Below are 14,226 nucleotides of genomic sequence, written 5' to 3'. Positions count from 1 at the left end.
GTAGCCTCTACCCCTCGTTATTACCGGTATCAAAATATAAAGTCCATATTCTTGTAAATCGCAGCAGGTATATGGTAAATGCTGACTTTGTATACTATTCATTACGAAAAGGCAAATTGCTTCTCAGAAAATGTTTTACTGTACTTATACCTGCTGGGAGCACAATTACCTCAATTCGACTATGGAGTATATAATTCAGTTCTTTTTGGAAAAACCGTCAATAATTTGTAAATACATCTATTGAATTTTGTCAGATGTACTGGAGAAAATTAAAATATAATGTAAGCTACATGTTAACTGGTATTTCAACTTTACCCTTTTCTGAACCGAAATATGAATTATTTGCCTAGGAGAGCACAAAAAAATATTTTCTTACGTACTCTGATTGAGAAACTTTCTGACAGTTCAAAGATTAAAACTCTTAGTATGTGGTCTTGAAAATATTACAATTATATAAACTTTATTTCTAACTCTAATCCTGAAACATTTAAAAGTAAATTTTTTTAATAGCAGTTTTTTTCTCGCAAAACATCCAATGGAAAATGAATGCTCTTATTCAAAGTAACAATTTGATTTAGCCCAGCGTCAAAAGTGGTATTTTGATGTAAAACTAATTAAGTATTAAAAATTTCTCCAAGTATAGAAAAATATAATATATCAACGACATCATGGCCCAACCATTTTTTATAGGTACCGATTTGGTGTCATATTTTCATTTTATTTAGTTATTAACAAAAAATAATGAAACTGTCAAGAAATAATTAAAAGTTATTAGCGAATAAGATTCATAACCTAATTGGTTATTTTTTAGGCAATAATATAATAAAAATTAGTCATTAAGATAATTTAATTTACTTGTAGTTATTACGTTAGAGGTATATTCGGACAATAAAAATAAAATAAATATTGTATCTGTTCATTACAACAATTTAAATATTAAATATACGAAAGAAAGAAAAACTTCATTTTCAAAATAATAATTCACGGTATACAATGTAGATATAACCACCTACTTGAAAATCGTTAGCAGATTTCCTTTTAAAAGAAGACAACTTAGATATTTAAAATGTCAGAAACAGATATCCATTCAATGAACAAAGAAATTATTAGGTATAATTATGATAAGAATAATAAGAGATATTGAATATTAGTTACTACCAAGGAGTTTACCTGCTTTTTTCTTATACTTTAAATGATATTAACCGTAAACTATTAAAAAAAAAATTATTTCCTAAAAATCAAGCCATTTGATCGCCTGGCAATTACCGTTCAAAAAAGGTTTATTACACTATCAAAAAAGTACCTAACTTAAAGAACTTCAAGAGAACTTTATTTTAATAAAGGTTGCTCGTTAACATACAAGAGTTGGTGGCTCAATAACAGAATCATAAAAGCACCCTTTAAATAGAACTATTTTTTTTTTGTAGATTTGCAGAAATAACGACATAAACTTTCATACTTTACACAAAAAAGCAAAAAACCATTAGATAAAAAAACACTTTTTGATACATAGAAAAACTGCTAAATATTCAAATGCTGCAGAATTTGCTTTCAAATTTCCCCGATCGGCTTCTGAATTACAACTAGTATTAATCTATTAACTTATTGCTTTATTTTCTGTCCAATGCAAACCGTTACGTATATCATTGAACTAGTTTTGTCATCGGAATAAGATGAAACTTTTCACACACTAATTTTGATGATAAAATAGATAAAAATAAAATAAAAATGAAATACCTAAAAAGTTAATCCATACCTAGGCATATCTGAAGCTTACATGTGACAGTAAAAGGTCAATATACTGTTATAATTTACCAAGACGATCGGTGTACGGATTTACCTACAATTTCGATTCGACAAATGTTCCGATTCGCCAAATTTTCCGTTTCGTTGACAGCCCTTATTTAATTACTTTTTTATTTCCGTTTCTCCAAGTATTACAAGAAATGTGTAAATAAGAATTATGAAGATGTGCATATTGAGCCAGGTACACCCTATAGGATCCTCCTAGAATATTAATTATTCAAGTTCAAATACGATAAATCAACGCTATCCCTTACACTACGTATAAGTGACAACTACTAATTTGAAAATTTGGTCCGCCCTCCTAGGAAAACGTCTTTGCTACGCCTATGATGTTCTCAAATATGTGTTATACGAGATAAATCGTAAAAACACTCGTCAATATTATTGATTAGTTTTTCGAAGTACAAGATTTGCAAATTAAACCAATGAAATGAAAATATTCTACATTCTTCTACTTGGTTCTCTGCACACTAATCAACTGAAAATTCAGCAAATTTTATTTCGCATAAGAACTATTATATTGGATTATTTACCTAGAAACTTATGAGTTAAATTCTACAATTAATGTAAATTTAAGTATATATCTGTTACAAGTAACAATTACTGTGCAAGGGATACAAAATATATATCTGGCAGTTGGAAAATCGGTACTAAAACATATGAAAATTTGATGTTTCGCAAAGCCAGAGTTGGAAAAACGAGAAACCATGAACACACCCTCCCAAAACATTTACTTTTCATTTATGAATTTAAAGTTCTGGTTTGTGTAAAAAGGGTCTATAAATTATTACTTACTAAATTTAAACATTGTTATAAATTCAACGAGAAAAATCAAAAAGATACAAAATATGTACATACCTAACCTTCTCTAATACTAAAAATGATTTGATTCAAAGAAAAACAAATGATTCTGAGATGAATTTATAAAATTTTTCGACACTTTTGGTATTGCTACACGCAACATTAAATTTCCTCTATACCTACATAAGATAAAAAGTTAAAAGTAACGTGTGGGCATATGTATTATAATAAGTACCTATATGGTTCTTATAGTTATAAGCAGTAAAACGTAACCGTCAAAATAACAACCAACAGCAGCCATCTGACTACTTAAGACGCGGATTTGTAACAAGGCGGAGCAATAAATTGGCGCAGGATTGACGGCGACCAATTTCCGAAACAGCGGGGTTTTCTGGATCATAATTACCAACATTTTTGAATCACGGCCTGGCCTGCCTGCCCAGGCCTTGCAGCCAATGCCTGCCCACCCGCTCGTCGAGACGGGAATCGTTTTCGAACCTAAATTGCTGTTTATTTTTTCCAGAATTTATTGTGCACATTTCGGAAGCAAGTGTGGGTAAGCAATAATAATGATAAGTGCCCATAACGTATCGAAAATATTACAGGAATGAAAGAAAGCATCAAAAAGAAAGTAACACTAATTAATACAGGTAGATACCTATACCAGATTGGACTACTAGGGACAAAATCATGAAATAAAAATAGATAAAAAACAATCCAATGGTTTTCTGACATAAAAAAAGATACATATAAGAACCACCCTTAATAAGGTCTTGCAGAGGTAGTTACGTAAAATTTAGATTCCAAATGAGATTCTGATTCCATTCAGAAAATTTCAAAAGGGATCGCAGCAAAATGGAAAAGAACGCATTTATCTTTCATTTTTCCTAGGATAATTATGAAATACGATCAAAATGTAAACTTTTCTTATTTCAGAAAAACAAATTGATGTTGCAAGTATTTATAGATAATACCACTTGCACTTTCAAAGTGGTTTGATCAGTAGTAATTGTCTTTGGATTACCTACGATTCACTGTGGGCAATTATTCAAGGATATGCCAACAGCCAGTTATTATTGAAACAGTAATAATAATAATTATGAACAACGTGGACCGTAATTAGGACTACTGATGTAATAGTACCGCTTCTTCAGTGCGCTCAACAAGTGGAACTTAGCACCACGTTATCCTGGTAGAACCACCTCCTGGTGCGATTGGCGACACAGTAACCAACGGACGCAGTGGCGGAGCACCAGGACCCAGAGCGCCAATGGCAGGGGTTCCCCTGTTAGCCAATAAGCTTTGCCGATATCCCGCCCCGCAGACGCATTCCAAGCATGGCTCACTGGGGCCGATCCGCCGATCAGTCCAGCTGCGAACTCCGGGAACAGAGGGTATCCTGTGGTGTTATCCTTCAACAACTTCTTCGAGTCACAAAACGATACCTCATCGGGAATTTGTCTATTACCTTATAATCGTAAAATAGGTTGTGAAATCGGATTTGAATTTGGCAATTGTGCGATATTCTTAGTAGTTTTGAAAAAAGGAACTGATAGTGGAGCCGGTCATCCGGACTTATCAAATTGTGAAGTGGAAGTGGTCCTTTTAAAGAACTGGTCATTGAAAGGAACAAATATGACGCTTAAGTTAAGTTAAACCAACAGTAGACTTCTTTCTTTTTTTGCTTCTTCCAAAGGTCCAAATTGCCTTTAGAATGGAATCCATCAGGCGGCAATCGTCAGTACAACATTGTTAGGTCAAAGGATAAGTCTTATCGTAAGATAGTGCTTAGTTTTTGTGAAAGGACAGGTTTTTCTCGTAATACTATTGATGAACTGGTTGACAACATAAATGTATTTTGATGTGAAGCAAGAAGACAACGGCAGAATGATAAATGCATTTATGGACTCGAGTCATCATCATTTGGCCACCTATGGATTGAAGATGAGCCCAAGTCATCATGCTGGTGGAGGCGCAACAATCCCATCGCCTCACCATCAGAATCCGGCGGCTGCAATGACGGCTCCTGACGTGGGTCCCGCGGGCCAAAATCATCACTTTCAACCCAACTACTCGCATATGGGTCACCTAAATCCCCATGCTGGTTACGCCGCACGAGATTTCCTTCTGCGCCGGGACCATCACGATTTTCCGACGGCTCAAACTGCTCCTGCGGATCCGGTACTTTTTCACCATCCCCATGCGGACATGACGCCCCATCAGCATCACCATCTCGGGCCACACCATCAAATGTTATATTCGCGAACGGCGGATCCTCATCACGCATATGCACAACCAAACCATCACCATCAGTACCTTAATCATCACATGGGAATGCCGCATCATCCGTCGAATGTACACGGCGCCTTCTTTAGATACATGCGACAGCCCATCAAACAAGAGATGCAATGTCTCTGGGTGGATCCTGATCAACCGCCGCCGAGAAAGACATGCGGTAAACATTTCACGAGCATGCATGAGATTGTCACGCATCTGACGGTCGAACACGTGGGTGGACCAGAGTGCACGACACACGCGTGCTTTTGGCAAAATTGTTCGAGGAATGGAAGACCGTTCAAAGCAAAGTACAAGCTAGTTAACCACATTAGGGTGCATACAGGAGAAAAGCCTTTCCCGTGCCCTTTTCCCGGTTGTGGGAAGGTCTTTGCGAGGAGCGAGAACCTCAAAATCCACAAAAGGACGCATACTGGTAAGTGGTTCTTTTGGTTCCTGGTGGAGGTTTCCTTTTGTACGAAATATTGTTGTAGTATCCAGCTCAGATGTTATTGCTCGAATCATACAAGTGGTAAAGTATTTGTACTTTACTGCTTATATTTTTCAAGTTGTTACAATGGTTAATTTCTTGAATTGGTTTTCCCTTGGACTTTTCTTTTGTTCTTCCTTTATTCCTTCCTTCAAAAGATACTTAAATCTCATTGTAAAGGTTGTCTATTCCTTGATGTTACATACGATAAGATGAAATTTTGGGAAAACAAAATGAAGATTTGGAAAATGATGTTTTAAAACTATAGCTTTGTTAGAAACATTGGAAGTTACCATTCGTTTTCCGACGGCAGTTCCTTCGTTCAGAACATGAACCTGGTACTTAGCTGTTAGCTTTTTCTTATCAGAGAACTGCACAAGATACTTATCAACATTCAATACAATATATTAAAAAAATTAGCCGATTCTCTTTAATTGAGAGTAGAGAATAAGAATAATTGCATGTTAGAGAAAATGCAAATTATCTCCATTTAAATTATTTACCAACATCCGGTTCATGTTCACTTACATACAACTTATTAGACGCTCCAGTTCCGAAACTATGAGATAGTGAACACAAGCATGGCTGTATTGTACTGAACAATTGTAGGTACAAATTAATTTTTCCACAACATTGCCCACAAAAGTTTTCCTAATTATGTACACACAATGTTTGATCTATGTTTAGATTACTATTATTATAAGGAAGAACATTGTCTTGATAATTATTTACCACAACAAGTGGTTAATGATTTGTATGATAACGAGTTGAACATTAGGAAAAAACAGAAGTTCTGTTGAATTAGGTTATAACTATAGTGAATAACATTCAATAAACAAAACAACCTAAAAACATTTAAAAATGTGCTACTAGCTAAGTGTTTCGTGTAAAGAGTCTATCAAAAGTCAATTTTATAAAAACAGAAATCATTTAATAATTGATAATTGAATGCTTCCGGTATGAGAGCTTCAATAGCGTAATGATCCTTTTATGATAACGTAGGTAATCGAAGTTGTATAATATATTTCAAAATCAAATCAGATTTCCAAAACATTTTGAAAAGTATCCTGACAATACGAAGTGAAAGCATTCCAGAAGATTAAGCCAGTGGAAGCTAAACACCTCCAATGTTTTCATTATCCTTTATGTTGTATTTGGACCTCACAGCGACAATTTTTCAATCATTTGCATTATTACGGTGACGAGACGTGCATACTGTGTATGCATAAACGTATTTTTCAAACTTCACCTGCGCTTCCGCTTATATCTAACACCCTCGGATAAGGCTTTGTCGTGGGCGTACAGAAAAATATGCGCAATCATAATTAAACGCACACGAAGAACGCCTTTATTTCATCGATGAGTAAGCGTTTTATTGTTCATCGCATTCTCTTCTTATTCTTATTCTTATTTATCGTCGAAGTCGTCTTCTTATTCTTTTTGTTATTAATATCGACGATGGAGCGACGGCAACAAATACAAGTGCCTTGATGTTGTTCCTCTTTATTAAAACGAAATAAACAGAAAAAGGACGATCTCTAATTCAATCAACTATTTGACCCCAAACGATCGTCTAATATTATTATTTGTTTGCGCCTGAAGAACGGTGTACAGTATTTCAATTTAATTTTGCTTACTATTACATACAGGCCGGCTCAACAAATATTCAGTCACATTTTCCCATCAAAACAGATTAACGATCAGAAGGATACTCTAAAATGTTTGATTTGAGCCACCCTGTGTATATGGAGAAGAGAAATTGTTTCAGAATTTAATAAAGCATTACATACAAAGAGGCAAGTGGGAAAGCTGGTGGCAATCATTGTATGTGAGCTGAATGTCCTAGAAATAGCTTAAGGATGTTTGGAAGGTACAATAGGAGACAAGAGTACATAATATTAGAAATTCGTGATTAATTAGGTTTTGCAGCATAGCATGAGGTAAATAAATACTATCTATACTAAAAAAAAAGTATACGATTTGAGAGAAAATTTGGAATTTGACCAAAAACTTTGAATAAAATAAGAAATAACGAATAATATGGAAAATTTTTAACTGACTTTTGGCAGTGAATATGCCTTGATTTCAACTTCGAAACAAAAAAATATTTAGTTTCAATCTCTATTAATAATGAGCGTAAAACTTTTTAATATGTTTAAATAATAATTAAAACTTTAAAATTGCATTTATTTCAGACAATTATAAATATTATCATTATATTATCAAGTAAAAACGAGATTTTCAGCTAATTTTTCATTTTTTCCTCGATAACCATTTAGTGAATTTGAATAACCTTACGCTAAAGTGATTCTCCAGAGTTCAAGTTACTTATTATAAAAGTTTGAAATTTCTGGTAGCTTTTTTTCTGTTAATAAAAATAAATTTAATCTGTTCGGTTAACGAATCTCCATAAAATGACGTGTAAAATTACAATTTTTTAAAATTTCAATAACTTTTTAACGGTTTAGTGAATCGATTTGTAATTTTTACAGGAGTTTTAGAATTGAATGAGGAGCGTTCTTCCAAATTTTTATTTGTCTCATAGCATTTTGACATACCTCCCAAACATCCTTAACTGATTTCCTTGACGAGGCAGATATCAAATATTACCGCATTTCAAAGAAAAAACATCACATTAAAATCGATTCTGAATTCGAACAGCCAAAATATGAGATAGCCAGACTGACAGACTCATAAGTTGTGATCTTATAAATTCTTCTTCCAGTTCCAAATTGCAGAAACCTTTATTATTTTGTTTAATTTCCTAAATTTTAATGAGAATTCCTATGTACCCTATTCTAACCCATTTATGCAATTCTCTTATAAAATTTATATTTGTCAATTAAGCACTATTATTAGATACATAAAAAATGAAACGTAAATAAATAATGTCTGCGACCACGAGGATAGTATATGTTGAAGGTGGATGTTCTTTAAAAACTATTTTATCTTTTCACGGTTTCCTGAACCATTGATGGTAAACTGTAACACACATTAGCGTTCGCCCATTAAATATGAGATCGATTCATTGCGAACTAATCCTTTTCAATCCGTGTAATCGATTGGTCCGGTTTGTACATTGGCGTACGGTTCTCCAGCATCAGACACATCATCATCCCATCCACTCGTGGTGGTTGTAGTTGAAGCCCTCCTTTGTCGTTCGGTCTGAGGGGCTCAACAATTAGCTGATTTTCAACGGCAACTTTGTGTGCCCGTTTTGTCGAACGCGTTTTCGAGTGCTCTTCAAGCCAATAGGCAACTACTTCAGTTAGTCACCACATAGGCAAAGCCCTGTAGTTGTTGGCTCGAAATATGAAAAGAAGAACAAACACGCAGTGCTATTTTGTTTTCCATTCTTCAAAATTCAAACCCAGTGCGGTAATCTTTTATAATTTTCGACACAGTTACTAAACCATGTACTTATTTACTTTATATACAGCTGTAACTGTAAATAAGAGAGTTTGGTTTTATTATGAACAAATATATGCACGTTATAGTTCAAATCTGGTTAAAGCGACCAACCGCCTATAAAGGCATATCATTTGATTTCGAATTATGACTATGCGTTAGGATCCTTTTTACCATAGATTCTTTTAATTAATTTATAGTGTCCGATTCCTTACTTAAAGCTACTCATTGATTATATTGTCGATTCTGGGTACATAAAAATTCTGTGCTTACTTTATATACTGGAAAACATATAAATAACACTGATGAATTGGGACTTTTTTAAAGAAATAATCCACTGTTTGTGGTCAGTGTCAAAATAAATTCGTTGGCCAACATGTTTCATCTTTTCTATATAAAATCCGTATTTCTATACTTTAACGTCAACTTTTTATGACTCTACTACAGAGATTGGTTGTATCCGGATGCATCAGTATATTCATACAATATACGGATACAAAGGTGCATCCGAATCCTTTGGGAAAAATGCGTTCGTCCATTAACAATTTCAAAACTCTCCGACAACTCTCCGGCTGAAGAAAGCAAAATGAAAACAGTATTCAATAGAATGAGTATCCGTATTCATTATCCTGAGAAAGTATCCGCGCACTAGTATTTTGTATTTTACAACTAAAAGCATCCATATCTCCTATCGGGGTGACATTGCCGGTATCAGTATCCGATTCGCGAGTCCAGTTCTGCCCTATTGTGATTTCTCTTCAACGTCGGTGTAAATTTATTTATACAAAAGCAACGAGTTGTAGATGGTTTACCATTAAAACATACTTTTGACGACAACACGCAGTCTCATTAGAAGATTTAAGTATTACCACCAATTTTTTTCTTAAATAAAAATAAATACCACAGGTACCCTGCGTGGTATAAAATTGGGACATACTGTAAATGTAATTCGTCATATAGAGGGTCAAACCCAGTGAATTATACCAACGTCAAAATAGTCGTTAGGGTTATTGTGTCGGTGCTAAGAATGACGGCGATAAGTGTCCTCGATATGCTACATGGGGTTGGTGTAGGGGCGCCGATTATGCGAATGTTAATGTTTGCTTGATGATGATCGAATAAAAAAAGATACAGCGGGAGTTCGGCCATTTTTGTTACTCACAGTAATAAGGGAGCGATCAGTGAACAGGAAAGCGTTTAACGTATGATGTACGTCCATTTAGTGCGTAAAGAATTTTGCACAGTAAAATACGAAATTACAGATAAAATCATTAAGAAAATCATTCCGGGGTATTTTATTGAATATAACGTTAAAGTATGGTTACCACCAGGCAAAAATGGTAGGTGGATGCTGTAGGTACCTACATAAAAATCATTCCTTATAGTTTGAACAAATTTCTTTGGAGAAGAACGAGGCCGGGTGTTTTCCGATGTGGAAAACTTTAAAAAGCTGAAATTGCCAGAGAAAAGTGAGGGAATACTTTATGGAATATTGAATAATTAAATCTAACGTTTAGAATTCATTAAACATTAAGAAATAGAAGTATTAAAGTCCTGAGTTCCAAAAATGTAATTTTCAACATTAAATATATTGAAGTCTGGACATAATTTGATTTTTTCAACAGCAATAGCCACCCACATCAGGCTAAGAATACATAGAACGCATTTGCTCCAGTATTTACTCTACTGCATGCATTTTTATGTACTACTGAGGAAGCAACACATTTGAAGCATACTGTTTGTTCGTAAGTCCTCACCAGGATCATCAGGATAAAGCTAGAGTGTCTAACTTTCTAGGTTAAATATACATTTTGCGTAGAATGACAGTAAATTCTGTCCTTAATGAGATGAAATTTTTTTTCTGGGTAATAGGTAGGAGCCCTATGTCCTTTTCTGGATACCTGACAATGTGTGTGAAAATTTCATTATGATCGGTAATGATCCATAATATTGCTTGGAGTGTTTTGAGAAGACCAATTGAAAATGTTTTGCAAAAAACGCTTGATAAATCTTGTAAGAGAGTTTAGGAGAATGATTACAACTCACCGTTGTACTTACTTCCGCACAATTTGGGCCATCTTTTACCGATGATCGGTAAATTAAGGAATCCTGCAATATGTGTTAAATTGCCATAAACGGAAGAAATTAATAATCCTTAACAATCTCGTTTAGAAAACGTCTTCGTGCTCAGGCTACCAAAAAGAAAGAGAGAAGCAAAGTGAGATGGTGCGGGATGATGTACGACAGACAGTCACTCGAAACAACGTCGATTAATATTGTTTTAATAGCAGTATCTTGACGCAGCACTATTTTCTGTTTTAAACGTCGTGTATAGGGAGGTATTTGTGCTTGACCGTCATCTTTTTAAACGCAGGTAATATTTCTGTCAAAACCAATACTGTTTTTCATTTTCCTTTTTTTTCCGTTCGAACCAGCATACAATGAAATATGAAATAGACGGGAAGTTTTTAATTACAAACTGAACCCACAGACGGGTGGTTAGGTATGCGTACAGATTGCGAAATGCAAAACAAGGGCTAATACCCCTAACAAATTTGTACGTTGTGTTCTTAATTTGAAAATTCTTTAATTTCTTAGGAAAGAATTATATTTGCATTTTAATGATTCTGTTTAAGTAGTTAATTCCCATCAATAATTTATAAATGTATAGAGTATGTCCATGTTCTGCACCTACTGAAATGTTTCGTCATCTAATTGATTATGTCATCCAATTTATAAAATATGAACAACTAATGGGTACTTGCTGGATTAAAAATAAATATATAACAATGAAACGGTTATACAATACATTTTCTCACCTTTTTGGGTACGTTTAGAATCCAAAATTCTCCTCAATTTCTTAAGCTGGATTATGTCTGAAGAAACACTGAGAAATTTTTACGTTGCAGTTGCTTATCTATGTTGAAAATGTTTCACAAAGTTTCCTAATGGTTTTGTATGTTTCGGTAGCAAGAGTTGACGATTTGTACTTGTCGCCCGTTTCCATATTGTGAGTAGCAAACTTCAAAAGAAAATCGGAAACTTGAAGAAACGAATACGTGTTGCTACCGCGGTGGAATAAACAAATGAGGTAACTCGATGGTAGTCACTTGTTTCAAGGAATCGCACTGTGACAAGAAGTCCTTTTAAAGAAGGAATAGGTTGTCTGTAATTCATGTCCTTTTTTATTTCTGACATTCGTACAAAATTTTAGACATTCTCTATTCTTTCCGTATGTTTAATTACAGTGAGTAACTGCTTCACGCACCATCTTAATACTTCCTTTCCTGAAGGCTTGTGTTTTCTTTTTCGCCTCTGCTAACGCTACTTTTCCTCATTATCCTTCATATCTTTGATTATTGTTCACGCGCACTGGAAAGTTGCGCTCTCACATACAACATAGGACTACAGAAAATTATTTCAGTTCTTTGACTGATGGAAACAAGAAATTTATGTTTGCTACCTAATAGTTTCCACTCATTTTACAATAAAGATATAAATAATCAGGCAGCAATAAGTTCCTCTACGTTTCTGCGATGGAATTTTACTTTTTTGAGGATTTTCCTAACTTTTGTCAGAATTATTTACTTTTCTTTTATTTAAACATTTTTGGGTTTCATTTTCCGTTTCTATGCAGGTAGTAATTCCACGTCAACATTTAAATTAGTATTTAGACGTTTTGCTTCACTTGTGCTATGAGATTCTCTTGTAGACCATACAGGATTTCACATAGGATTGACGGGTAAATGAGGCCGTCCAGTGGGTAATAAAGTATGCGATTTTTGAAGTCGCCTTTTGACTTTGGCATTTGTCTACAGAAGGTAATACAAATAAAAGTTAAGCGAGCGGAAAATGTGCCTGATCGTGTAAAGGGACACGCGGTAAATGGTTTGTATAGATGGACTGCTCTTAACTAAGTGCCCAGAATATTAGATAGCCTACTGATATGCTGTGGCTTTGGAAGCGCTAGAAGTTATTTTGAATTTTCGTAATCATTATACGGTAGATATAGACCTAGATCAGATTACTGCTCGCAAATAGTTAAGGATGTGGATTGTTCTAGTATTAGGGAAATGCGAAGTTTAGCTCAGGATAGGAAACAGTGAAGGTACGTGTCCAACCAGTCTTAAGACTGACGACATTATGATGATGTAGTATGGTTTGATTAAAGTACTCAGAAATGGTTGTAACAGTGTCTTATTCGTCACCCATTTATTAAATCACAATTGATTGAATGCTACTTCAGTAAAGCTGGGAAAAAAACAGTTTTCTCTTAGGATTTTCCCTGTTGGAACCGACCACGCCTGACGATCGGTTCTGTCCCGCCTTATCGCCGATGCTGCTACTACCACTATCCATTAAAACACTGGGTCGGTTAAAAAGTGCACCAGCAGCTGCCCAGCAGCAAGCAGTAAAATTGTGTGACGCGGTGGCGGTGGTAGAATTAGCAGGCCGTCCCCGTCTTCGTCCAACCATCGGCTGCAGAGTCAGTCCATCGCTTCATAAACGCAATTTATTAAAATATCGTTCCTCAACCGTAACACGCCCAACATCAAACCGCCGTAATTAATTTACGTCTTGGCTCTGGCATTCCATGGCACGTCGAGACGGAAATAGATTGATCGGTCTATAAATATATTACTCCGACCACCGACCGGAAAATGCGCGCATGAGCTGAGCTCGGCGGCAGGATTATGCACACGTAGGAAAATGAACCACAGCCCTCATGAGATTTGTATATATTAGTTAATTGCATGAAACTAGTCACGTATTTAGTCCAGGAAAGGTATCTATCAGCTCTCCTTGTCTTTCTTCTATTTCAACTTCCCCATATAACGAATCCTATACCATTTTCCCTTTTTTGTTCAACTTCAATTGCTTAAGCCCTAAAATTTCTCATAATAACTAAATGATAACCCTCTCTAAAAGGGGTGGATTTTCTTAAAATTGCCGTTTTAGTAAGTATATATTGGATATGTTATTTTTGAGACTTTTTATACTTTATGCAAAAAGTCGATCGTTTTGAAACAAACAATAAAATCATTCTGCATTTTCTTTTGGGTAGGCTTGTTAGGGTGCTAGTTTGAGCTTAAGAAAACACTGATGATTTAATGCCCAATAGACTACTAATTTATTATTTCCACTATATATTACATGAGACTAATTGATTTTACAAATTGAATGATTATTTCTTCCACTTGAAGACAACGAAATAAAATTATTATGGTGACAATTAATAAAAGTGTCTTATTAACTTAAACGTTATTTGTTTTCGCCTAACTGATTTTTTTAATTTGTACTGTAACTGCTTTTAAGTGTGCTCCTCAATCGTTTAATCCGATTCAGATATAATTTACTTTAAAGACTTTTTCATATAAAACACTGTGTTCATTATCTACTTAAATTATTCATGGAGGAATAAAAAGTAGAATAAACAGTAATTTCCC

At 34.7% G+C, this 14,226-nt stretch overlaps 1 protein-coding gene across 1 annotated transcript in view; it reads left to right on the top strand.

Moving 5' to 3' along the window:
• Window positions 1-3,891: 3,891 nt before the first annotated feature.
• LOC108739995 (zinc finger protein ZIC 4) overlaps window positions 3,892-14,226 on the top strand; it is a 44,915-nt gene continuing 34,580 nt past the window's right edge. The window contains exon 1 of the mRNA XM_025975403.1: window positions 3,892-5,317. Within this exon, the coding sequence (XP_025831188.1) occupies window positions 4,459-5,317 (859 nt within the window). The 5' untranslated portion in view covers window positions 3,892-4,458. The remainder of the gene's footprint in view (window positions 5,318-14,226) is intronic.

This window comes from Agrilus planipennis, unplaced genomic scaffold, assembly GCF_000699045.2.
Source record: "Agrilus planipennis isolate EAB-ADULT unplaced genomic scaffold, Apla_2.0 scaffold200, whole genome shotgun sequence".
Lineage (NCBI taxonomy): Eukaryota > Metazoa > Arthropoda > Insecta > Coleoptera > Buprestidae > Agrilus > Agrilus planipennis.
This window is presented reverse-complemented; position numbering and strand designations above follow the sequence as displayed.